Raw genomic sequence first — 26355 nt, forward strand, 5'->3', positions numbered from 1 at the left:
AAATGCGAGCAGGGTGGTTAATTCAGCCCAGTTGTCAGTAAGTTTAAAAGTTCTGATCTAATAAGTGGTTGGTCTGCTAGACAATTCTTTATTAATCACAGTTGTCAATGTTTTCTTGCATATCATGAAGTAAGAAACTAACAAGACATGTATATACACATAAAATATTAATTTATAAAAGAGCATAAATAAAAAAGTTATTCACATCAGAATAACATCATCACACTAAAGACATCCAACTAGAAAAAACTTGTTAAAAACTATTTTTATTTAAGCTACTTCTGATTTTTAATTTAATCGGCTATTAACTGAGAGACAAAACATTTCAAGATGGATTTTATCATACATTTACAGGTTTGGTCACCATAAATACTTTTTAACTATCGACAACAATAAAACAACAAAGATGTGAAACTTAAAGGTTTGTTACACATCAATTTGCTTACATGAAAGACTGGCTGCATGTTTTTCTTTGTTGTTCTTGCAGGTTTCAAAGCTACATGCCCTGGGCTACCAGCCAATTCTGTTTCTTGGACAGTTTGACCGTAAGGGCCGTATAGTAGGGGACGTGATCACTCAGATTGAACCAGCGGAAGGTGCTGCACGTGACATCCTCATGAAGATGAGGAAGCTTTATGAACACCTTCTGAGAAGTAAGATATGCTTTGTCCATTATCTGTAACCAGGTGTCCTTATCAGGTAGCCTATCCTAGCTGTCTTTGGGTGATACTCATGGTACACCCTAGATAAGAAGGCAGATCATCACGGGGTACATAGAGACAAACAAGATGGTGAGGATGAGGATAGTTAACAGTCACCAGCTATTCTATTCTACTCTACTCTATTCTGTTCTATTCTATTCTAGTATTCAGCCAAGGTTCAGACCAGTAACCTTCTTGCTGTGAGGTGACAGCTGCCCTACATGTCCTGTTGCTAACATGAAAATAGTGTTATATCTGCCTTATTACCTCCCCATGTGTCGGTCACATCACCAAAGCTAGCCATACTGAACCTCTGGTGTTACCCACCTGAATAATTTTGTATGTGTGTGTGTATAGTATGGTCTTTCACATTCATGTATATACAAATGTAATTTTAAAAATCTTCACAAAAACCAGAGCTGATAATTCTCTTCGAGACTTTCTAGTATAACAAATGTTATATAATGTTACCAATATGAACACCAAGATTCTTAAATAACTTATATACTTCTTAAGAGGTTACCTGATTACCTCCCTGAGGTAGTTAGCATCACCATTGTACAAAACTCCTAAGTCACAGTACTAGCTTGAAGTGTCAAATGTTTTTCACTACAAAGTCAGGAAAGTAGTGTCATCAGTGGATAAAAGTCATTAGCTCTCTGGATTTATAGTCACACTCATTAATTTATTAATGTACAATGTAGAAAAGCACTACAGATGTCAAACTACCCTAGAGGGCACTTGTACTGAATGATTTGGGTCAGTGAGTGTGCGAGATGACTTATTTGATGCCAATATTTACCAGTTGTATCTTTAGTAAAAACTTAACTGAAAACATGCAAATCACTACTTATTATGTGTTTATGTGTACTGTACATTTTTTCAACCCATTTTAATAAATGTTTAATATTTAAAATTTTTCAGAATTACAAGCTTCACCTCCTGCTAAAAGTTCTACACCAGCAGCTGGACCATCCTCTGCTGACAGTGTGGATGCTGGACCAGTCCCAGACCCAGAGGCTCTAAACCAGGAATTTATTCTTCATTTAGAGCCTGAACAAGCCTCCTGCATCCTCCTCTTCATCTCTGCTTCCTCCTGCATCCTCCTCTCCATCTCTGCTTCCTCCTGCATCCTCCTCTTCATCTCTGCTTCCTCCTGCATCCTCCTCTCCATCTCTGCTTCCTCCTGCATCCTCCTCTCCATCTCTGCTTCCTCCTGCATCCTCCTCTCCATCTCTGCTTCCTCCTGCATCCTCCTCTTCATCTCTGCTTCCTCCTGCATCCTCCTCTCCATCTCTGCTTCCTCCTGCATCCTCCTCTTCATCTCTGCTTCCTCCTGCATCCTCCTCTCCATCTCTGCTTCCTCCTGCATCCTCCTCTTCATCTCTGCTTCCTCCTCCATCCTCCTCTCCATCTCTGCTTCCTCCTGCATCCTCCTCTTCATCTCTGCTTCCTCCTGCATCCTCCTCTCCATCTCTGCTTCCTCCTGCATCCTCCTCTTCATCTCTGCTTCCTCCTGCATCCTCCTCTCCATCTCTGCTTCCTCCTGCATCCTCCTCTCCATCTCTGCTTCCTCCTGCATCCTCCTCTCCATCTCTGCTTCCTCCTGCATCCTCCTCTTCATCTCTGCTTCCTCCTCCATCCTCCTCTCCATCTCTGCTTCCTCCTGCATCCTCCTCTTCATCTCTGCTTCCTCCTGCATCCTCCTCTCCATCTCTGCTTCCTCCTGCATCCTCCTCTCCATCTCTGCTTCCTCCTGCATCCTCCTCTCCATCTCTGCTTCCTCCTGCATCCTCCTCTCCATCTCTGCTTCCTCCTGCATCCTCCTCTTCATCTCTGCTTCCTCCTGCATCCTCCTCTTCATCTCTGCTTCCTCCTGCATCCTCCTCTCCATCTCTGCTTCCTCCTGCATCCTCCTCTCCATCTCTGCTTCCTCCTGCATCCTCCTCTCCATCTCTGCTTCCTCCTGCATCCTCCTCTTCATCTCTGCTTCCTCCTGCATCCTCCTCTCCATCTCTGCTTCCTCCTGCATCCTCCTCTTCATCTCTGCTTCCTCCTGCATCCTCCTCTCCATCTCTGCTTCCTCCTGCATCCTCCTCTTCATCTCTGCTTCCTCCTGCATCCTCCTCTCCATCTCTGCTTCCTCCTGCATCCTCCTCTCCATCTCTGCTTCCTCCTGCATCCTCCTCTTCATCTCTGCTTCCTCCTGCATCCTCCTCTCCATCTCTGCTTCCTCCTGCATCCTCCTCTTCATCTCTGCTTCCTCCTGCATCCTCCTCTCCATCTCTGCTTCCTCCTGCATCCTCCTCTTCATCTCTGCTTCCTCCTGCATCCTCCTCTCCATCTCTGCTTCCTCCTGCATCCTCCTCTCCATCTCTGCTTCCTCCTGCATCCTCCTCTTCATCTCTGCTTCCTCCTGCATCCTCCTCTCCATCTCTGCTTCCTCCTGCATCCTCCTCTTCATCTCTGCTTCCTCCTGCATCCTCCTCTCCATCTCTGCTTCCTCCTGCATCCTCCTCTTCATCTCTGCTTCCTCCTGCATCCTCCTCTCCATCTCTGCTTCCTCCTGCATCCTCCTCTTCATCTCTGCTTCCTCCTGCATCCTCCTCTCCATCTCTGCTTCCTCCTGCATCCTCCTCTCCATCTCTGCTTCCTCCTGCATCCTCCTCTCCATCTCTGCTTCCTCCTGCATCCTCCTCTCCATCTCTGCTTCCTCCTGCATCCTCCTCTCCATCTCTGCTTCCTCCTGCATCCTCCTCTCCATCTCTGCTTCCTCATCCATCCTCCTCTTCATCTCTGCTTCCTCCTGCATCCTCTTCTTCATCTCTGCTTCCTCCTGCATCCTCCTCTCCATCTCTGCTTCCTCCTCCATCCTCCTCTCCATCTCTGCTTCCTCCTGCATCCTCCTCTTCATCTCTGCTTCCTCCTGCATCCTCTTCTTCATCTCTGCTTCCTCCTCCATCCTCCTCTCCATCTCTGCTTCCTCCTGCATCCTCCTCTCCATCTCTGCTTCCTCCTGCATCCTCCTCTCCATCTCTGCTTCCTCCTGCATCCTCCTCTCCATCTCTGCTTCCTCCTGCATCCTCCTCTCCATCTCTGCTTCCTCCTGCATCCTCCTCTCCATCTCTGCTTCCTCCTGCATCCTCCTCTTCATCTCTGCTTCCTCCTGCATCCTCCTCTCCATCTCTGCTTCCTCCTGCATCCTCCTCTTCATCTCTGCTTCCTCCTGCATCCTCCTCTCCATCTCTGCTTCCTCCTGCATCCTCCTCTTCATCTCTGCTTCCTCCTCCATCCTCCTCTCCATCTCTGCTTCCTCCTGCATCCTCCTCTTCATCTCTGCTTCCTCCTGCATCCTCCTCTCCATCTCTGCTTCCTCCTGCATCCTCCTCTTCATCTCTGCTTCCTCCTGCATCCTCCTCTCCATCTCTGCTTCCTCCTGCATCCTCCTCTCCATCTCTGCTTCCTCCTGCATCCTCCTCTCCATCTCTGCTTCCTCCTGCATCCTCCTCTTCATCTCTGCTTCCTCCTCCATCCTCCTCTCCATCTCTGCTTCCTCCTGCATCCTCCTCTTCATCTCTGCTTCCTCCTGCATCCTCCTCTCCATCTCTGCTTCCTCCTGCATCCTCCTCTCCATCTCTGCTTCCTCCTGCATCCTCCTCTCCATCTCTGCTTCCTCCTGCATCCTCCTCTCCATCTCTGCTTCCTCCTGCATCCTCCTCTTCATCTCTGCTTCCTCCTGCATCCTCCTCTCCATCTCTGCTTCCTCCTGCATCCTCCTCTTCATCTCTGCTTCCTCCTGCATCCTCCTCTCCATCTCTGCTTCCTCCTGCATCCTCCTCTTCATCTCTGCTTCCTCCTGCATCCTCCTCTCCATCTCTGCTTCCTCCTGCATCCTCCTCTTCATCTCTGCTTCCTCCTGCATCCTCCTCTCCATCTCTGCTTCCTCCTGCATCCTCCTCTTCATCTCTGCTTCCTCCTGCATCCTCCTCTCCATCTCTGCTTCCTCCTGCATCCTCCTCTTCATCTCTGCTTCCTCCTGCATCCTCCTCTCCATCTCTGCTTCCTCCTGCATCCTCCTCTTCATCTCTGCTTCCTCCTGCATCCTCCTCTCCATCTCTGCTTCCTCCTGCATCCTCCTCTTCATCTCTGCTTCCTCCTGCATCCTCCTCTCCATCTCTGCTTCCTCCTGCATCCTCCTCTCCATCTCTGCTTCCTCATCCATCCTCCTCTCCATCTCTGCTTCCTCCTGCATCCTCCTCTTCATCTCTGCTTCCTCCTGCATCCTCCTCTCCATCTCTGCTTCCTCCTCCATCCTCCTCTCCATCTCTGCTTCCTCCTGCATCCTCCTCTTCATCTCTGCTTCCTCCTGCATCCTCTTCTTCATCTCTGCTTCCTCCTCCATCCTCCTCTCCATCTCTGCTTCCTCCTGCATCCTCCTCTCCATCTCTGCTTCCTCCTGCATCCTCCTCTCCATCTCTGCTTCCTCCTGCATCCTCCTCTCCATCTCTGCTTCCTCCTGCATCCTCCTCTCCATCTCTGCTTCCTCCTGCATCCTCCTCTCCATCTCCACATCCTGCATCTCCCTCAATTTCTACGGTGTACACCTCGGATGTCCCAAACAAAAAAAGGACAAGGAAAGGTTAGATGTTATGGTATTGTAAATGTACGAAACACATGACAGGTTCGTTAAGTTTGTTAAGATTTCTTTTTCTTAATTTTTGCATTTTTTCCAGTTTTACAGACCTCATGTAAATATTTCCTTTGTTATTTTTCAGAATGCCGAAAACACCGTACACAGAAGATTTTCAAATATGAAGAGATAGTAGACAGGAGAGTTGTAAATGTAAGTAATTTAGCCTGCTGTTGTGCAGATTTGTTTGCGTCTTTGGACTTCCCGGATTTGAACTGTGCCTGACTGACTATCCATAAGCTTTTGTATTTGATGAATCTTCACTAATTCAGCCACTGAGTCAGGATTTCACTCCAAATAGGACATTAAATAGGAACACACCACCTGATACGACCTGGTCGTGCTGCCTTGCTGATGTTTACGTTCTTTAAAGTCCTCCTGACATCATGCTCAGAAGGAGTGATTGATGTGGAGGTGCTCCTTCCCATTCAGTAACATCTGCTTCAGTTAGTTTTGCTTGTGAGCCACAATGTAAGCAGTGTTGCTTTGCTGACATGCACTTGATGCTGGCAGTACAAGCATTGTAGTGGTTCTTATGTTTTTGTAAACTAATTGTATAATATATTGAGCCATTCAATAGTACACAAATGTTTATAAGCTCCTTTTTGTATGCAACTTGCATGTCTTTCTTAATGAATTGTTTGTTTATATCATGTTTTTCAGGAAAAAGAAGAAGTTAAAGTCAAGTGGAAGCCTTTCTCAACATGGTATGTAGTAACAACTTTGTTGGACGGGAACAGACATTCATACTGTTGATAAATAGTTATCACCTCAATTTGAATTCATGTATTTGGACTAAAGTAAACTGGGAGCTTTTAGCTGTCAAGCTGCTCTTCTGTGAGGAGCTTGATAGCTGTCCACCTCCAAAGTCCATTATGAGTTCTGGAGGTGGACATGGTCAACACTTTTAAGAGTAGGCATAAGACTTTACTTCTTTATAGAGCTTATAGTTAGGGCTGGTTCAGCTCAGCCCTTAGTTATGCTGTAATAGGACCAGACTGCTGGGGGTTAGTGTCCCCCCCCTCTCTCTCTGTCTCTTTCAGGTTATGCAGGCTCAGTATTGGTTGAAGATGCAGTCACGTCTCCTTTTACTGAAAACTCTCCCCCTGTCCCTCACCACCAACACACATGTCTCAGTAATGCAGTTCATGCATGTTACTAACTAAACTTCTTCCCTGGAGTTTCTGTGCTCTCTCATCCAGCAGGTTCTGAAGGATCGTGGCTGCTGCTGTGGTCCTGCTTGACATCTACTACATATATTAATGCTCTCTGACTTGATTTGATTAATTTATATTACAATGAAGGTGTATAAAGCATGACATGAATATAGAAGATATTTCATCCTAAAAAATTGTCATATGTCACAACCTAAATTGTCCTATTTTGTGTGTCGTTGTTGTTTGTTATGTTTTTCTCCTGACAGTGGCAAAGTGTGGGATGACACATGGGAACCTGCGCAGTTTTACACACAGTAAACCAGGCACCACAGGTCACAGAGATCGCACAGTTCACAGCTTGTAGTTCAGCATAAAAGTTCAAAATAAAATATTTACTATACATTTCAACCAGTGTCAGTCTCTGTTTCACTCTCTAATTGTGGCTTAAGTACCTAACACGTTCATGAATCTGATCCATCAATAATATCTTCCCTGCACTCGACATCTCATAGTTTTACATATCAGCCAACATTATTGTCTACATCCTCATAAATATAGAAGTGACTTGCTCATTATAACATATTACAAGGTAAAGTAATACTGCACTGCACGTAAAGTAAGTAACACCTACTGTGTATGGGAGCCTAAAGCAAAGTTAACTGCACCAGTACCAGCTTCAGAACATATTGTATATTATATGTTTCTACCTTTTTGTAATATGTCATGTTTAGATGCAGTGACAATTGCACATTTGGAGTTGTGGTCATATGTGGTTTTTATATACAGGGTATTAAAAAAAATTGACATTTTTTGCTATTTTTCTTGTTTGTTTGCACATTATTATTGTGTACATATTACATATGTAACATTATTGTTAATATTATTATTAGATATCAAAGATACAATTTGATTGAGGGTTTTCCTGTCATAATTTCAATAAAAATGCAATTACACACGTAAACAATAGGATCAAAATAAACTTTTAAAAAGTCTGTTGATCAAATGCTGATTTTCAAAACATTCTAGAGGAAAACAGAGATAAAATAATCTGAACAGTAACAGTGATTGTGGATGATGATGGAGGCTTCAATGGATTATTCTGTTTCAATCAATAGGTTTGTATCTATGACAATAATTTGATAAGTTTAACAGGTTGGTTTAGGCCTGGCAAAAAAGCAAATATTCACAAACTTTTGTTTTTGAAGAATGTTTATCTTTTTTGGGATGAAGCTATCTGGCAAAATGACACAGCCCTTTAACCTCATCTGTATGTCTATCATGTGGCTATGATACTGTATTTTGGTTTGATGCATATGCAGGTTACAGCTGGGGAATGGCAGTATGTTGTGGATTGATTTGGCATGTTCAACCACTTTTACACCAAACTCTCTCACTTATAACATGATAAAGGCCTCTTACTCAGTGTCATGGATTTTCTATACTTTTGGGGACACAGGGCCAAAGTCTGAGGCAATAAGTCAGATCAAAGAAGGCAATGATTCTAAAATGGGAGTTTACTTATGTCATTATATATATCCAGGAATATGTGCCTGAGGATAGTTGTCATGAAATCAATATTAAATCAAAGTATTCCTTAATGACCACAGCTGGCATGAGTTCTCCAAAGCTGCCTGCTGTCTCAGGATCTGTCTCCAAAAAGAACCAGGGAGCGCTAACATGTTATGTTCTAAACTGATGAAGAAAATGCACATCAAACATAGTATAAACTTACTGAGTGAAGTAATGTCAAGAGGATTCCTTTAGCTCCTATTGGGTTGGTTCCTTGATCAGTGCAATACATGCAATACAGAATCATTCATCTGGTTTTATGTAATGTCCTCAAAACATGTCAAAATGAGGCTCACTAGTCTGTGTGGCCTCCACATGCCTGTATGACCTCCCTACAACACCTGGGCATGCTCCTGATGAAGTGGCAGATGCTCTCCTGATGGATCTCCTCCCAGACTCCAGGACTAAAGCATCTGCCTACTCCTGGACATTTTGTGGTGCAGTTGGTGGATGGAGCGAGACATGATGTCCCAGATGTCCTCAATTGGATTCAGTTCTGGGGAATGGGCGGGCCAGTCCACAGCATCAATGCCTTCGTCTTGCAGGAACTGCTGACACACTCCAGCCACATGAGGTCTAGGATTGTCTTGCATTAGGAGGAACCCGGGGCCAACCGCACCAGCATATGGTCTCACAAGGGGTCTGAGGATCTCATCTCAGTACCTAATGGCAGTCAGGCTACCTCTGCCGAACACATGGAGGGCTGTGCAGCTCCCCAAAGAAATGCCACCCCACACCAAAACTGACCCACTGCCAAACTCATGCTGGAGGATGTTGCAGGCAGCAGAAGGTTCTCCACGGCGTCTCCAGACTGTCACAAGTGCTCAGTGTGAACCTGCTTTCATCTGTGAGGAGCACAGGGCTCCAGTGGCAAAGTTGCCAATCTTTGTGTTGTCTGGCAAATGCCAAACATCCGGCACGGTGTTGGGCTGTAAGCACAACCCCACCTGTGGACGTCGGGCCCTCATACCACCCTCATGGAGTCCATTTCTGACCGTTTGAGCAGACGTGCACATTTGTGGCCTGTTGGAGGTCATTTTGCACAGCTCTGGCCTTTCTTTCCTACCCCACAGTACCTTCCCTTACCATTTGTTTCCTACTCTTTTACTTCTTCTTTGATGACGGTTGTCTTTCTAGATAAGCAATTTCATTTGCTCTGGGGCGAGTCACTGGCTCGGGTGCATTCTGGGACTGTCAGTTCACCAGTGTGCTGGCATGCTTCTTAACAAACACACCACTACAGCAAACATCTCAAATGTACTTGTTGATTTCTTCGACAAAACACTGAACAAAAAATTTACTTGTGAGTGTGCTGCCTGGTGCTTTTAAATTTTGTAATAATTTGAGCAGCCCAGAAAGCATCCCATAAATTAAATTATGTTATCGTATCTGAACATGTGCACTAGTCATTAAATTAGATGGGAAATAATGATTCAGGGTAAACAACTGCACCAAGGGAATTCCATTTTTCTTCTCAAAATGTAAAATGTCTGTTGAAAAATCACATTAAACAGAGATGTGATTAACTTTTTATTTTACCAAACATAACATCAATGATGACACAATCAGTCTTCATCAGAAGTGCTCAAATCACTCTCAGTGGCATCGTCTGGAACGTCCTCCTCCTCCGAGTCCATTTCCAGGAGTGGTTGGTGGCTGAGGATTCTCTTGTACACGTCCTTTACTTTGAGCATTTCAGCTTTTAGTTCACTTTGTTTTTTTAAAACCAGGCTACAGAGTCCCTTCTGTGCATCCTCTGACATGCCAACAAAGGAGGCTGTAAAAAGAACAAAACAAATAAATATGAGAAAAGTAAAAACAAACAAACAAAAAAAAACCTCACCTCATAAACACAAGGAATTAGGATCCTGTAATTAAACATTTTTTTAAAAGGGAGAAGGCAGTGTTAGCTAGCAATCTAGATATAGGTAAAAGATCCAGTAAGACTTTAGCATCTGCTCTTATTTTCAATCGATTCATCAAAAAATTAATAAATAAAAGATGCGCTTACAGTCTGAGGAGATTGTCCCCAACACCACAGATCGCATTCGCAACACTGTCCAGTGATGCTGCATCTCCCTGCAAAGGATCATCTCCTCCTCTCTCAGGCGCCTCACAGCCATCACCTTCTCAAAGACCTTTCTCTTTGTCCGGAGGTCAGCAGCAGCTACAGTTTAACAACATCAGATGGGAAAACATAGCAGCATATTATGGTTCAAGAACCAAACATTCAACTACTGCTCAGATACTGGGAGTTTGTTTAAAAAGGATATTTAGAAATCAAGAGCTTATGTTCACTTGTGCTCTGCCAGGGCCAAACGTCGGTCTGCATGAGGGCATCACTGGATACGATTTGCTTTGTTGGTTCAGCGAGCTTGTTGTAGTCGTCAACAGCAGCCGCCAAGCGTTTCTTCTCAACTAAGATGACCTTGCGAATTCTGTGTCGCCTCTTGTTGCCATCTGTAAATAATCATAAAAAATTCACACCTTCACATAATGTATATAGTTACATTTTAATCTACACTCATCAATTTGTTTGCTGGAACAAATCACATCCAGCTCAAACAAACCTGGATCTGATTTTATTCTGTTTACAAAGTAGCTGCACAAGCTGTACAAACTCAGCATCAAACGGTCCGTTTCAAAGAAACTGGGACGTACCATTTTGTCTGTAAAGACTTTGTGTTCGCACTCTGATGATGACGACAAGCTCCTCTATTCGTGCCTGCAACGCTCCAAGGCTGCCATCAGTTTGATCACTTTCTAAGTGAGAGGAATATTAATCAGAACACAGGATGAGTAACAGTCACCAAACTACAGTGGACTCTGTAATCACTGACTTGATGACATTCATTATAAGACATCTGGAGCCTTCATGTGCTGCATTATCATGAGATAACAAGTATGTTGGTGTTCAGCTTTATAAAACCAACTAGTACGACATCATTTCAACCCAGGTCCAATCCAATTTGATGAAACGCAACAACTCTGCCATAAATTTGCTTTTACAAGGCTTATTTTTCATTGTTTGTTGACACTGTCAGAAAGATCTTAACTCTGAGTTCTTTAATGAGGCCATGGTGGGTCCTATTGTTATACATGAGTGCATTATAGTGAGACTCACCTTCAGCCCATTGCTGCACATCGGCCACCCATTGCTGCAGCGTGTCGTCATCCACACCCAGCTCATTTCTGCTCGCATTCAGGCTCTCCACTTGTTCTCTAAGGATCCTTATGATCTAAGAATACATTCATAAATGTCATTCATATGGACATTAAAAGAGTACTGGTGTTTTCCCCCGATTACCACACACATTAAAATGGGTGTTGAAAAAATGACCTTTAGATATCTCTGGCTCAAAGTGCGGCCCAGTTGTTCCACTTTCCTTTTGTTCCAGCCCAAAGCCAGGAGGCTCAGCATGTCTGTTCGCCCTGCATTTCAGTTAGTATACAAATAAGAATGAATGAGCAGGAGACTGAGTGGAATCTCAGACACGGACACACACCTGCTTTAGACATGTACTTCGTTGTGATGGCCGCCCTAGACAGGAAACTGTTTACTTGTTCCACCTCTTCTCCAACTGTTGAACCGGCCCCATCCTGAAACGCACCTCCCCATTTGATCTATAGAAAGGCGGTCACAATACATGACTGCTGAATTCATTCAACCTTATAACAAAATGTCTCAAACTAATCCAAAACTACAAGCTGCAGTATACCTCGCATTTCCAAGTGTGAGCCTTTGCATGCATGACGGAGAGAAAAGGATGCATTGACAAGAGGTTCCTCAGCTCAGGGCACTGCTGAGCCACCTTGGTTAAATAGGGGAAATATTTACAGGCCACATCGGAGCAAAGGAACGTAATATGTCCTGGGACGCTAGCTGCCAACTTCCTCTGGAGAAAAAGGGGGTAAGCAAAGATCTCCCCTCGAAACATGTTCAATGCAGCTAAGAGGACTCCGTGGCGACAAACAGCTCTTTCCATGCCCTCCTCATCCAACTTCCCAGTGGACTTTTTGGACGACTCCTTTGCTGCAGTCCAAGATGAAGATCCGCACAACCCTTTCCCCGGGACCTATACACTCAAAGATTTTAACATAAAAGACATGACATGATTAAGCCCTATCAGGGACAAACTTTTTAAAACAAATGCATAACAATTAGCTGAATTAGCCTCGAGTCACACAAGACCTCAGATCTCCCCAGGACAGCACTGATAACACAAAATAAAAATCATGTTGTTTTTTTTAAATACACATGGTGACAAAATTAAGTACACATTAAGATAAAGTAAAGTAAATAGTATTACGACAACACCAAGAGAAAAATAAAAAAAAAATATCGACCCATCCATATATGTCTACACACACACACACACACACACACACACACACACACACACACACACACACACACACACACACACACGTATGTGTATATGGTTACGGCATTAACGTCATTTTAACAAGATTAACGCTAACAGCACTAATATATATATGTGTATCTTACATGATTTGTGTGTCTCTGGATGTATTTCACAAACTCAGCAACTTCCTCATCTTCTTCAATGAAGACACCTTCAAAGTTCCCCTGCTCTGAAGTGCTGAACGAACACAGTGACAGTTGTTTGAAAAGAAACATTAAAATACATTTTTCTACAAATCCATATTTGACTTATGTACACAATGCATAACGTACCTTGCATTAGACTGAAAGCGATAAAGCTTGCGGTTTCCATCAACTGAGACGGCGAGCATGTCTGGAGTGCAGGCAGGGCAGCTAAAGCATGGCTCCTTGCACATCTTGTCCACCTCAAACTTTACAGCACTCCACTCCAAGAAACTTTTACTGAAGGCATCAGCTGATATTCGGCCAGTCTTTTACATAGAGGACATACAACAGAATATTCAAGGACAGTCATCATAAACATTGATTTGCACAATTTCCTTAAACTTAGCAAATTTAGAAACTCACCCTTCCAAAATGGGCTGTTCGTTCATCCAGCACTTTGACAAATGCCTTAAGTGACATCCCTGCTGCAGCTTGTTAATGTCATAGAAAGACTGAAAGACATCCATTGAAAACAGGGTGCAGAAATTTAAGGTGCCAGGCCAATATCCACCACCCTGGAAGTCCTTAACTGAGGGGGACCACATTAGGCCACAGCTGGTGCAGCTCACCACTGGCAGTGCAAGGTTATAACGGCCTTTAGAAAGGATCAGGATAAATTCAGTCATGGCTCAAAGCATTCATTTTTTTCATGTTGTTTTCAAATCGGTCTGGTAAATCCAAATGACCTTTGACAGGTGCCCACATATACTGCGGGCCGAGGGTAATTAAAACAAAGATAGCAATGCACAATTTGCAATAAAACCTCCAAACACATCTATTGTGTATGTAGTGTGTGACAAAAGGGCAACTTACCATTGATGGTTACAAGAGCCACAATTGCGCCGGGTGAAACCTCAACGTTACCTGCTGGGCAGTCACACACATGGTCTGGCCTTTGCACAGGCAACAGCCGAACTAACATTAAAACACACAATATATATAAAAAGAATTAGAAATTAACTGATACACAATAAATATACAATAACAGCACCCACTCATACTCATACATAGCAAGAAATGCATAAGACTTAAAAACTGTACCTATTGGCTTGTGAAACTCTGATGAAGGCTGCAAAAACCCTCCTGTTACTGCCTCTCTGTTGTGCAGGACAACGCGTGTGTGAACTGCAATATCACAGTCAGCACAAAGGAATGGAAGAGGCAGGCAGTCCAGACACCTCACAACTACTTGTTTGCCACACTGACACACACGGTGTGACTGTGGATCCAGAGTAGCTAACATATTGTCTATAAGACAAGGCCTGGCCTCTTTCCACTTTTGCGAGGACACCATATTTCTGATCGCCCAGTGAGTAGCAGCTGACTCAGACGACGTCTCACAAGTCATGGCTGCGTCCTCTTCTCCATCCTCCAACAACTGAAGGAGCTCCTGACGAAGCACCTCAGTTCCACACACTAACAGAAAAAAAATAAAGAAAGGAAGAAACTCTTCCACAAAGTGAAAAACACTCTAGGCAGTATGTTTCTTAGGACTCCACAAAAGCCCTGCATAACTCAACTATAACAACAAATATAAAAGTAAACAGAAATCACAACATATACAAGAAGGTAAAGTACCTTTTGTTGGGTTGACACTGGCAACATAACCAGGTTCTTCACGTGGACATTGATGCTGCTCTCTGGACACTGGGGGGGAAAAAATGAAGAATATTTACTTACTGAAATTCTTTGGTGAAAACAAGTTGTGAGATAAAATCAATGGTTGTGTGAACACTGACCACGTGGCATGCAACTAGTACTTCGACTGGTTGATGGTCTTTGAGGAATAAAATCTCCCTGTCTGTCACGTGTTTTCCAGCGCACTGGTCTTGGCTGAGGTTCACTCTGTGCATCATTCTACGCAATTAACAAGGAAAAAAGGGAACACCTAAAATACAGTCCATGATTAAAGCAAAGATTATCAAACATCTTAAGTTAACCAACTTAATTTGACATAAACTTTTAAAAAAAATTCAAATAACATAAAGTTTACTCCGTACAAAATATTAGACAAGCGTGTTCCCTCTTTAACAACTGTTTCCACTAAAATGTTACCTGCGTATCTTGAAGGAGTTCGTCAGCAGCCTGAAGCTCTTCCTCCAGCTCGGGATCCTCTGAATCACTCATTTTCAAGCTAAAGAGGAAAGAGATTTTTGCAGAACTCAGTGACATAAACACATAACTAACGCAACTCAAATGATTTTCAGTCTTGGCGCTCCGGTTAATGTTAGCAATTAACGTTAGCATCATCAGTTTGTAAAGAGCTAGCAGAACTCTTAGCGCAAAAACTGCTTTACGCACCATGTGAGGGTATTTTGCAGCACACAAGTCCTTTAACGTTTGTAATAGATTTAATCCATCATCGTTGGATTAAATGGCTAATGCTGCAGTAGCCACGTGTAGTCGTTACCTAGCAAGCATGCTGACGGTAGCTGTAGCCATTTTTAAATATATTACACCGTTTCCGAGATCAGTCACCTCTGTTTGTTTGAAGCTTTTATGAAAAAACAAACTTTGAAACACACATCAAGGTATTACTTTAAATATATGTATTTTTTACATACCTGCATTAGAATCAATCAGTTCCGCCTCATTTTCTTATTCTTATAAATGGGTCTCTCCATTCTCCCATCAGCCTTTGCTTACACAGGTTGCGTCTGATTGGCTGGAGCCGAGCGCATCCAAAACTAACAGGAGTGGTGGATGAATCTATAAATGTGTTTTACGTGTGAAATGAAAATAATAAACCTAACAAAGGATTATGTACGTTAAATCTGCGCACTTTCAGATCGTGAATCAGTTTGGAAAACACTGTGTGATGGCCACAACATGAAGCGATTTTATTGTTGAATTATCAGTGATACTTTCACGTGTTTTTGTTGAGAAATGTTAACGATGTCATTAAAAGAAAGCATTAAATTAGGGAGAAAAACCCGTTCGCGGAGAGGGTCCCCGGTTCTCCAGTTAGATTGTGCTTCACGGCGTCATGTTTCGCCGTGACGGGGTTATTATTGGAGTAAATGGATGGCTGGAGCCTCTGCTCGAAGCGTCTCTGATCGCCGCGAGCGGGTTCATATTGGAATGAATTGACAACCCACAGGGTCGCATAAAAACGTGGAAGGGTACTTTAGGCGTCAGCATGAGAAGTTAAGGGACGCGACAAATCGTCATTATTTTACGCGTCGGGAGTGAGAACGGGTTGCTTATTTATAGTATTATGGCCCTAATTTGCAGGTGGGACAGGGTATGAGAAAATAAAATTTGGATCCCTCAAGAAAGAGGGTAAAATGTGTGGGAATGTAAGAGCAGACGGTGTTGATAGTATTTTCAACAATGTTGCAACTTTGTGCGGGAGCAGGAGGGGAAGAAAACACTATCAGCAGCACCAGAAAGGAGGAAGACAGAGTGTGGGAACACAGGACCTGCACTTTCAACACTTTTATTAGACCTGGGTCCAGTGGACCCGAACACCTTGTATGCAATGTAAATGCGTGGGGGGAGGTACAGTATGAGGTCATTGAAAATTAGTTCGGATTTATGTTCTTCACAGAAAATAAGCCAAAGCCAATGAATTTCAGGTTGAAAAAATAATTAATTGTTTAATTTTTCTTTTGAGAAAAACTGAAAACGGGTCTCACAGACCCGAACACCATACAAGGGTTAAACGCTTTTCAACAGAAATTTCAGCTTTTTCACCTATTTTTAGCAGAATTTTCAGTTTTTCACTACTTTTCAGCACAAATTCCAGCTTCTTCAGCTGTTTTCAGCACAAACTTCTGTGTCTTTACCTCTTTTCAGCATAAACTCTGGTGATTCACCTGTTTTCAGTGCAAAGTTCTGCTCCTTAACCTCTTTTCAGCAAAAATATTCGCTGATTCACCTCTTTTCAGCACAATTTTTAGGTTCCTTATGTCTTTTTTGCTGAACATTCAGCATTTTCACCTCTTTTCAGCACAATTTAGCTTCTTCTGGACAGTGCATTTTTTCTCTCATCATGTCTTTGTTTGAGACCAGAACTGGTTTAGCTGAGTGAGATGAAAAGCTGTTTTCAGAACAGGAGGTCCGGGTTTGAATACTGCTTATGGCAACATTTTCTTCAGTTAACACTTCAACTGTTTAAACTCTTTTCCACACAAATTTCAGCTGTTTCACCTCTTTTTAGCAAGATTTTCAGTTTTTCACTACATTCCAGCACAAATTCCAGTTTCTTCAGCTGTTTTCAGCACAAACTTCGGCTTCTTTACCTCTTCTCAGTGAAAGTTCTGCTTCTTCACCTTTTTTCAGCACAATTTTCTTTTTTTTTCAGCTTTTTTTTAAGCACAAATCCCACATTCTTCAGCTGTTTTCAGCACAAATTCCAGTCTTTTCACCTCTCTTCAGCAGAAGTTTTAGGTCATTTCAGTAGAAATTTCAACCTGTTCTGCTCTTTTTAGCAGAATTTTCAGCTCTTTCACCTCTTTTTAGCTAAAAGTTCAGCTTTTTCACTTGCTTTCAGCATGAGGCTAATGGCTCAGTGGGTTGAGTAGCTACCTTGAGACTAGGTGGCGCAGGTTTGAATCCTACCTGGGGTGCTTGCTGCACATCTTTCCTCTGCACTCTCCCTGCTTTCTTGACACTTTCAAATATAGCAGTTTTCAAGTTTTTAAAGAGTTCACCTTTAGAAGCCGTTTTTTAGGTCAGTAAGATCAGCAGCCATTCTCAGAGCAGGAGGGCTGGGTTCGAATCCTGCTTATGGCAACATTTTCTTCAGTAAACAGTTCAACTGTTTTAAATCTTTTCAACACAGTTTTCAGTTTCTTCACCTCTCTTCAGCACAATTTTCAGTTTTTTCAGCTCATTTTAAGCACAAGTCCCAGATTCTTCAGCTGGTTTCAGTAGAAAGTTCAATTTCTTCAGCTCTTTTCAGCAGAAGGTTTAGACTTTCAACTCTTTTCAGCACAAATTTAACCTCTTCTGCTCCTTTTTGCAGAATTGTCAGCTTCTTCACCTCTTTTCAGCACAATTTTTAGTTTTTCAGCTCTTTTCAGCAATAAAACCCAGCTCCTTCACCCCTCTTTCAGCACAAAGTTCTGCTTTTTCACCTCTTTTCAACACAGTTCTCAGAGCAGGAGGTTCGAATCCCGCTTATGGCAACATTTTTTTCAGTTAACAGTTCAACCTTTTCAACTCTTCAACGCAAATGTCAGCTTAGTGACCACTTTTCAGCACAAATTCCAGATTCTTCAATTTTTTTCAGCACAAACTTAAGCTTTTTTTTTTTTTTTTTTTTTTTTTTTACCACTTTTCAGTTTCTTCAGCTCTTTTCAGCCGAAAGTTTAAACTATCAACTCTTTTCAGCACAAATTTCAGTCTCTTCTCTTTTCAGGATAATTTTCAGCTTTTTCACCTCTTTTAAGCACAAATGTCAGTCTCCTCAGTCCTTTTTAGCACAAATTTTAGCCTCTTCTGCACTTTTCAGCACAATTTTCAGCTTCTTCACCTCTTTTCAGCACAATTTAGCTTCTTCTGCACAATGAACATCATCATATCTTTGTTTTGAGACGAGCTGGTTTTGTTCAGAGGGATGAGCAGCCGCCGTGAGATCTGGTGGCAAAGGTTTGAATCCTACCTGTGGCGGTTGCTGCATATCTTCCCTGCTTGCATGTACATTGTTCAGTGTTGCCTTTCAAATACAGCAGTTTTCAGCAAAGAGTTCAGCTTTTACCCAGTGTTTTCAACAGATAGTTCTTTCTTCTGCTGTTTTCAAATTCCACAACAAGGCATTCACACTGCATTTTCGCAGGAAATGCAACTTATTCTTGTTTATTTTGAATCCCAGCATTTTTAAATTAAATTAAAAGTGACAAGTTTGTAGGTACCAGCTGGTATTTTCGTTTTGTATTTAATGGACAAAGCAATTTGGAGAGGTGTCATAAATTATTTATCTTTATGTGAAGCATAAGGAAAAAAGTCTTTTCTTTTTAAATTTCCCAACAGACATAGTCTACACCGTAGTATGGAGTTTATACTGATAAGCTTAGACACTCCACACAAGGTGTCAATAAAGCTTTGACTAAACCGACTGTGAAATATTTTTTTAATAAAAACTCCCTTTTAACAGGAAGAAATCTCCTGCAGAACCAGGCTCAGGGAGGGGCAGAGCCATCTGCTGTGACTGGTTGGGGTGAGAGAAGGAAGACAGGATAAAGACATGCTGTGGAAGAGAGACAGAGATTAATAATAACTAATGACGTCATTAACCCTTTAAAACCAGTCGGAACAGCAATGCTCTGTTTTGCGTAACTATTTTTAAATCCCGGTAGAACTGCAACCACGTAAGCTAGCGCAATCGTTTTTTTTGCATATGAAACCGGAGGAGTTGTACTTACATCTTATGCCATCAGTTTGTCCTAGGTCACAGTTTCCTTCCATTATTACTACTGATTATTTAAGACCTTGTATGTGAGGAGCAGGATTTTGAATTCTGGATTTAACAGGAAGCCAATGAAGGGAAGCCAAAACAGGAGAAATCTGCTCTCTCTTTCTAGTCCCTGTCAGGACTCTTGCTGCAGCATTTTGGATTAATCGAAGGCTTTTATTATGGATTTCGCCATATTAAAGAATTAAAGGAGAAGCCCCACCCTCAGCCATGTTACTATAAAGCCTTATAGCAGTGTGGCCACCCTTTAACAGCTGTTAAAGGGGAAGTGATTACATCGAAGGCGTCTCCCTGCTGCTCAGACTGACGTTCAGTCGTCATTTAGACATCATGAAGACTCTGTGCATCTCTATGCTCCTCGGTGAGTCAAACTCAGAGCTGTTACACCCTTTCATTTCATCATTCATTCATTTATCCAGTTGTGATCCAGTACACTATTCAAAGATAGTACACATTTCTAGCATAGCTGGATGACCTGTCGGACTATCACAGCTGGATTTAAAATTGGATCCAAACTAGGATTAAACTGAATGAGGATCACACCAGCTAGTATAGTGTAATGTGTCAGTGTACAAATAACTGTTATTAAAGGGTAAGTAAGTGTGTTAACAACTAGATGAATGTTCCTCAGAATATATGTAATACCGCTTACTGTGGTATTGTATTACTTCCTGTTCTGAACAATTTATCCACTCTAGTCTGTGTAGCTTGTTTAATTAACAACTTTTAAACCGAGACTTTTTTCATTCTGTAACCCACAGTTACCTTATTGGAGAACACTTACTCTTGAGTCACCTGCAAATTATGTTGATGGTTTTCACTGACTGTGTTAGTGTTAGCTGTCTCAGCAGGCCTTTCCTGTTCCAGCTGCTCATTCTGTCAGATTTTCGGTTACTCCTCCTGTACAATAGTTATATGTTAATTAAGTAGCTACATAATAATTACAGTAATATTTATTATGTGTAATAAATGTAGCCAGTCATGTCCTTGTAGTTTTTCAGTGTCACTAAGAGACAGGATATTTCTAATTTTAGAGATATTGCTCAAATAGAAGAAAACCGTCTTGCATATTTGTTTAATATGTGCATTGAAGGACATGTCCTGGTCAAAAATGACTCCAAGGTTCCTCATATATCCGCAGATGCCCCCAATTTTCGGTAAGTGAATGTGTTTAATTGTAGGCAGGGACATTACTGGATATTCTTGTGCAATTGCTACAGAATAATTTATGTTATACTTTGTTATTGCTACAGAAGAATATTTATTTTATTATTTTACATTTACAATGTTTTTTCCCCGGGGACCCTGTGACACCACATTGAAGAGCCGTAGGCTGGATCTCTTAAGATCTCACTGTTGTGTTTGTAAGGCCATGTTACTCCTAAATTTCTATCTTGTTCAAAGAGAAGATATAAAACAAAGTTCTAAGCTAATCGACCCAAGTGTTCTCCTTTTTTAAAAATAAGAATCGATAAAGAATCAAATCGTCAAACAGAATCGAAAATGGAATCGGAATCGTGAAAATCTTATCAATACCCATCCCTACAGACAGGTGAGAAAAATTAGGCTCAAAACATAATGACAACCTCCAATGTATTATATTCTTCCTTATCAAGTCGAAAAAGCTCATAAGCTTCTGGCTATAATTATTTCAGGGGTGTGTGGTAATATGCACAAAGCTGTCAAACCTTTGTTTGACAGCTTTGTGCCACGTACCACCAGGTACTGGAACAGCTTCTTCCCCACAGCTGTCAGACTCCTGAACTCTGCCTCCTGACATCTGACCCACGTTAACTCATGGACTGAACATACACACACCCACAACCACCTACACACACACTCAATGGACAACTGTACCCTCAAACACACAATAATAACATGGACTGAACCACCACTCACAGCCACTAGCACTTTATATACCTCTGTAGAAATTATCCACATATCTCACTTATCTTAACTGCACTACTGTATAGTTCTGTGTAAATAATCATTGTGTACATAGGATAATTTTTAATTCTACAACTGTTTATAACTTGCATAGGTCACATTTCTGTATAGTTTTCATATTTATATCCTGTTCATAGCTTGTACTCACTACAGCCTGTACATACTTATAGTTATAGAATATTCATAACATACTTCATACCGTGTACATTATAACTTAACGTAATAGACCCATTTCTGTAATATACGCACATATCAGTTAGGGCTAGGTAGCGTCACAGATTTCTAGAATCGATTCGATTCCGATTCACAAGGTCCTGAATCGATTTGATCCACGATTCGATTCAATTCAATTTGAATCTGGGAAATTTTGCCTCAGACAGTCAGAAATCTTATATGATATCAGTACATTTACATATTTTTGTATCTATAAAAAGGAAGCTGACACTTTCGAGACTTTATCAAAGGTGTGAGCATCACAGCAGATGCCTTTGTGTCAAAGTAGCTGAAGATAAAACACAGAAAAACATGAAGGAGATTTTCCTGGCATCGGATTTTATAAAAATATTCTGCAGTACATCAAAAACGAAAGAAAATCATTAATCAACATATGAACGTTACCTCTGAAGTTACAGCAGTTTTATTAGAGACACGGCTAAGCGTTTTGCATTTTGTATAATTTTAAAAAGTTTAAATTTGTTCAGAAGCCTGTTCAATGGAAGAAATGAGGTAGTAAAAGGAAAAAAAAAAACCAGCGGCCGACAGCGCTGTAAACAACGGTAGTCTTGTATGTAATAAGCAAGCGAATAATGCAGAAAACAGATTTCGGGGATAGACGGGAAACTGTTCTTGAAGTACAGAGAGAGAGAAAGCTATGCATGAAGTGTGATTTTTATTGTGGCGGAAGCAAAACAGCAAAAGTCAGAGGGAGTCCATGACGATGTTTACGTGAAGCTTAGTTTGGATCTCCTTTTGCTGCTGGTTCGGTCAATAATGTTTGGAGAGAGATCAAACTAACAGCTTTAGAATCAGCGCAAAAAGGGTGTAAACACAAAGCGCGGACCCGCCGAAACATCAGAATCAGCGAGCTCTCGGCTTTCAACCCCGACCGTGTCCGTGCCGTCGGGTGAGAAAGGCGACATCTCACTGATTCTGATCCGTGGGTCCGCGCTTTGTGTTTACGTCTTTGTGCAGAAGCCGTGTACCTGCTCTCATTTACTGTTTTAAATGTTTGGTGGTTGTCAAAATTTTGTGACGTTTCACCTGAGATTCTGGAATTTTGGGCAAAATACATTTATATAAAAAAATCGATTCAGGATTTTAATGAATCGATATCACGTTATCCAAGCCAGAATCGATTTTAATCGATGGATCGATTATTAAAACCCACCCCTAATATCTATATTATTCCTAATGTATTGTAATATATCTATATCATGGCTAAAGCACTTCTGGATGGATGCAAACTGCATTTTGTTGCCTTGTACCTGTGACATGTGCAATGACAATAAAGTTGAATTCTATTCTATTCTATTTTTGTACTTTGAATTCCAAAGCCATTGTCACGGCGGGGTGCGCCGATGTGTGCGGAAGCAGGACCCAAAAGCAGATGATGACGAGGAATAGTAATGATTAACAGAAAAGTGAACCTTTATTGCGATGGCGGCAGGAAATGAACCAAGAGACCAAAGCAAACAGGCAAAACACTAAGAAACAAAACACTGAACTGACAAAACACTAAGAAACAAAACACTAAAGATACTAAGACCAAAAACTATAACTATGACCGAGGTGGAAAATAAACAGGCTAAGACTATGACTATGACCATGATTCTGGTGAGAATAAACAGACGAACTGACAATGGCATGAAGAAAACAAAAGGCTTAAATACAGACATGAGGTGATCAGGGGAAGTGGCGACACATGAGGAAACAGCTGACTGACATGAATCTAATGACAGGACCAGGAGGAGTGAAACTAAATACAATGACCAAAGAACACATGACACTGTCAGAATAAAACAGGAAACACTAAAACTAGACATGACAATACAAACTTAACATACCAAATACGTGATGAATAATGCAAGAACTCAAACAGAAAACCCAGGAACAATAACTGCCTAAACTAAAGGCAAAATAGGAAATAACACAAAACTAACAACATCTCAAAGAATAAGAACAATACAAAGAAAACTCAAAGTGCTGGGTCGGAGACCCAGCCTGTGACAGCCATGTTTAAACATATTTATTTTTTATATACTTTGACTTCTTCAGTCATTGTACTGAGGACAGCAGCTGCTGGAACCTGAGGCACAGCAGAACCTGTAGGAAGAAATATTGTTACAATACTCACAGATTCTTCATGTTTTCATGTTGTACTGTGTGTCACACCATCAACCCAGAGGAAAGTTCAAACTCTCCTCCATTTCCCATGAAAACCATGACTGATATATAAATAGTTTAGAAAGTGACTATTAAAACAAATACTGCATCACATATAGTGGGAACAGGATAATCCACAGAGGTTGAGCTGCTGATATGACACATGCAACATGGAAATAAATGAGCTGCTCTTTTGGCTACTGTGATTCTCTATCAGTGGAAAGTATTATACACATCACAGGCAGAGAGACCACATGTCTTCTTGCCAGTGTGACTGACACTTTAGCAGTCTGATTATGGTTATATTCACAAACGGAAAGAAGCTCCACACCTGTGCAGGTACACATGGTGATGGAGGGGCCTCTGACCTTTTCTGACCTCTGACCCTCAGTGACCTCTGACCTCCTGTTGCAGGTGTGTGTGTGCTGCTGCTGTCTGCACCGACTGTTTCTCCAGGTGAGTTGATTGAAGTGAAAACAATCAGTGAGACTCCAACTAGAACACAAATACCTTATTTACTCTGTGTGTGTGTGTGTGTGTGTGTGTGTGTGTGTGTGTGTGTGTGTGTGTGTGTGTGTGTGTGTGTGTGTGTGTGTGTGTCCTCCAGTGTCTCTGTCTGTCAGTCCAAACCTTCAGCAGGTCTTCAGAGGATCTTCAGTGTCTCTGAGTTGTGTTGATGATGGACAGACAGCTGATTGGCGGACAGTGAAGAGGACCAGAGGAGGACTCACTGAGGACTGTCGAGCAGCTGCAGCTTCAAGCTTTGGGCAGTTTAATAGTTCCTCCTGCATCCTCTCATCTCTCACCCAGTCAGACTCTGCAGCTTACTGGTGTGAAACCAGTTCTGGACAGAGTGATCAGATCAACATCACTGTAGCTGGTACACAAGCTGCTTCATCTGCTGCTGCTACAACATCTGGACGTTTCTCTGCTCTCATTAACTCTGTTTGTCTCTGTTTGTCAGTTAAAGGTGTGATTCTGCTGATCCCGGCCCTTCCTGTGTGGACAGGAAGTGATGTCACTCTGCAGTGCAGCAATGGGAAAATAGCTGCAGCTTATTTCTTCATTAAAGGGAGTCCACTTGAACATAATCCTAAACCAAAGCACATCCTCACTAAAGTCCAGAAGGCTGATGAAGGTTTCTATTCCTGTTCTACTAATGAGGATGGAAAGTCTCCAGAGAGCTTTCTGAGGGTCAGAGGTCAGGACAATGACATCACTTCCTGTTTATAGACATGAACTAACCTGCTGACATGATAATAAACTGACTGAGTCATGTGCATCATCTCTCCTGCAGATCCTCCTCCTGTTTCAACTCCTCCTCAAACACCTCCTTCCTCATCTCCTCCTCTTACATCTACTCTCTCCATCCACCCACCAACCTTCTCCCATCCTCATGCTCCTCCTCCCTCCTCCATCCTGGTCCCAGTTGTAGCAGGTCTAGGCTCTGTGGTTCTCCTGGTTTTGGTTCTGGTTGGAGTTCTGTCCTTCTGCAGGAAACCTAAAGGTGAGAAACCTGCATAGAAGTAGAAGTGTTCCTTTAAAAATGTCACAGTTAGAATGAACTGTGTATCAGTGCACATTGATCAAAGTTTATATGAAGTTAGGCCACTGTGCTCTCAAAAACATGAGAGTTATGATTTAAAATATAACAATAATAATACAGTTTTTTCTGATGGCCTGAGCACATTTTTCATAACTATTGGCTATTTTTGCAAAACTCTACACACAAATAAGAAAACTCTTCACCCAATCAGCAAAACATTGTAGTTTTCTTGTAAAAGCGAATAACCCTGCTTAACTCGACTTCCTGCCCACCTTTGTAAAAATGGTATTTTTGTATCCAACAGTTAACACAAGCCATCATATTAATAAGCACACAATGCACCAACTGCACACTGATGGTATGAATAAAAAACACATCTGGCTTTTGCTTTCTCTGTGCACAAGGTAGGCCATGTCAGTTTGAGCTCATACTTTTGTTATAGATCCGTAAGCATAGAGGGATCCAAACTTCAAGTACTGGTGTTTATTCACACACATCAAAACAAACACAAGTGTTTATTTCCAAGTATAGGATTATTTGCAATCGCCATAATGACTATATGGGTTACTTGGTCTGCAGTGAACATGCTTCCTCTGCCCCAGCATCTGGTCATCTAGCAATTCTGTAAAGTAACAATGTCAGTATTTTTACATCAATGGTATTGGTGTGTTTCTCATTGGCAAATGGCAGTGCTACAAGTCTTAGTGCAAAGTGACTGTACTCACCAATTCTCATTTCAAAATGTCCTTATGATGCCTGCTACAGTGTAGCGGCTCGAGTTAGGCTGAACCCGTTGGCCAGCTTCCCTCAGGGTCACTCCACGGTTGATTACATGGTCCACTATTGTAGCTCTGATGTCATCAGTAATTCTATTTCTTACTCTTCTTACCCTTCCTCTCCCCCCTCCTCGTCCTCCTCTCCCCCCTCCTCATCCTCCTCTTGCTCCTCCTTGTCCTTGTCGTCCTCTTCATCCTACTTCTTCACTTCCACGTCCTCTTCCTCGGCCTCCTCTACTTCTCACTCTTTCCTGCTCCCTCCATTGTACTCCGCACACACAGCTTACCTGGATTATAGTGCTTAGGCTGATTGCAAAGTGAAATAATTATCTAAAAACGTTTTCACATGTGGCAGTGTGCCAGACAGTTGGCAAAATAGTGTAAATAACAGCAATAAATGTGTATAGTTTTGCTAGGAGTGCGTTGATCATTTGGAAATTGAGTGTAAAGCAGTGAGTTGTGTTTACAGTTCTGCAAAAAGAGTGCTGTGCAGTGGATTGTAGCTACAGGTTTGCAAAGTGTGTGCTACAAAATGGCAAACTGAGTGCAAAGCAGTG

The 26355-nt window shown here is 42.0% G+C and overlaps 3 protein-coding genes across 3 annotated transcripts; 2 read left to right on the top strand and 1 right to left on the bottom strand.

Annotated features, from left to right (window-relative positions):
• Positions 1–616: 616 nt before the first annotated feature.
• On the top strand, positions 617–6867 carry LOC146672927 (uncharacterized). Its single transcript, XM_085401617.1, has 7 exons — positions 617–653; positions 1626–1760; positions 2524–2742; positions 5113–5340; positions 5477–5544; positions 6055–6098; positions 6815–6867. The coding sequence occupies exons 1-7, from the start codon at positions 617–619 to the stop codon at positions 6864–6866; spliced, it is 783 nt and encodes a 260-aa protein (XP_085257743.1). The 3' UTR covers position 6867.
• A 3484-nt stretch (positions 6868–10351) lies between these two features.
• Positions 10352–12935, bottom strand: LOC146672928 (uncharacterized). Its single transcript, XM_085400913.1, has 9 exons — positions 12817–12935; positions 12628–12721; positions 11837–12193; positions 11624–11741; positions 11458–11549; positions 11242–11356; positions 10779–10880; positions 10416–10577; positions 10352–10365 (listed from the first exon to the last, which is right to left on the bottom strand). Exons 1-9 carry the CDS (start codon positions 12918–12920, stop codon positions 10352–10354), a joined length of 1158 nt encoding a protein of 385 aa, XP_085257039.1. The 5' UTR covers positions 12921–12935.
• Positions 12936–23772: 10837 nt separating this feature from the next.
• On the top strand, positions 23773–25000 carry LOC146672929 (uncharacterized). Its single transcript, XM_085400914.1, has 5 exons — positions 23773–23815; positions 23891–23932; positions 24084–24356; positions 24441–24677; positions 24774–25000. The coding sequence occupies exons 1-5, from the start codon at positions 23773–23775 to the stop codon at positions 24998–25000; spliced, it is 822 nt and encodes a 273-aa protein (XP_085257040.1).
• The last annotated feature ends 1355 nt before the right edge of the window (positions 25001–26355 follow it).

This window comes from Rhamphochromis longiceps, linkage group LG3 (genome assembly GCF_057381845.1).
Source record: "Rhamphochromis longiceps isolate RC_006_pf linkage group LG3, R_longiceps_female_GT1.1, whole genome shotgun sequence".
In the NCBI taxonomy this organism is placed as follows: domain Eukaryota; kingdom Metazoa; phylum Chordata; class Actinopteri; order Cichliformes; family Cichlidae; genus Rhamphochromis; species Rhamphochromis longiceps.

Bases quoted from the DNA above. Each gene is read 5' to 3' on its own strand.
- LOC146672927 (XM_085401617.1), top strand. From the start codon at position 617: ATGAAGATGAGGAAGCTTTATGAACACCTTCTGAGAA. The intron at 654-1,625 runs GTAAGATATGCT...AAAATTTTTCAG, and splicing joins TTATGAACACCTTCTGAGAA to AATTACAAGCTTCACCTCCT. The intron at 5,341-5,476 runs GTTAGATGTTAT...GTTATTTTTCAG, and splicing joins CAAAAAAAGGACAAGGAAAG to AATGCCGAAAACACCGTACA.
- LOC146672928 (XM_085400913.1), bottom strand. From the start codon at position 12,920: ATGTGCAAGGAGCCATGCTTTAGCTGCCCTGCCTGCACTCCAGACATG. The intron at 12,722-12,816 runs GTACGTTATGCA...GTGTTCGTTCAG, and splicing joins CGCTTTCAGTCTAATGCAAG to CACTTCAGAGCAGGGGAACT. The intron at 11,550-11,623 runs GTGTGTGTCCGT...ACTGAAATGCAG, and splicing joins GAAGTACATGTCTAAAGCAG to GGCGAACAGACATGCTGAGC.
- LOC146672929 (XM_085400914.1), top strand. From the start codon at position 23,773: ATGGTTATATTCACAAACGGAAAGAAGCTCCACACCTGTGCAG. The intron at 23,933-24,083 runs GTGAGTTGATTG...TGTGTCCTCCAG, and splicing joins TGCACCGACTGTTTCTCCAG to TGTCTCTGTCTGTCAGTCCA. The intron at 24,357-24,440 runs GTACACAAGCTG...TCTGTTTGTCAG, and splicing joins GATCAACATCACTGTAGCTG to TTAAAGGTGTGATTCTGCTG.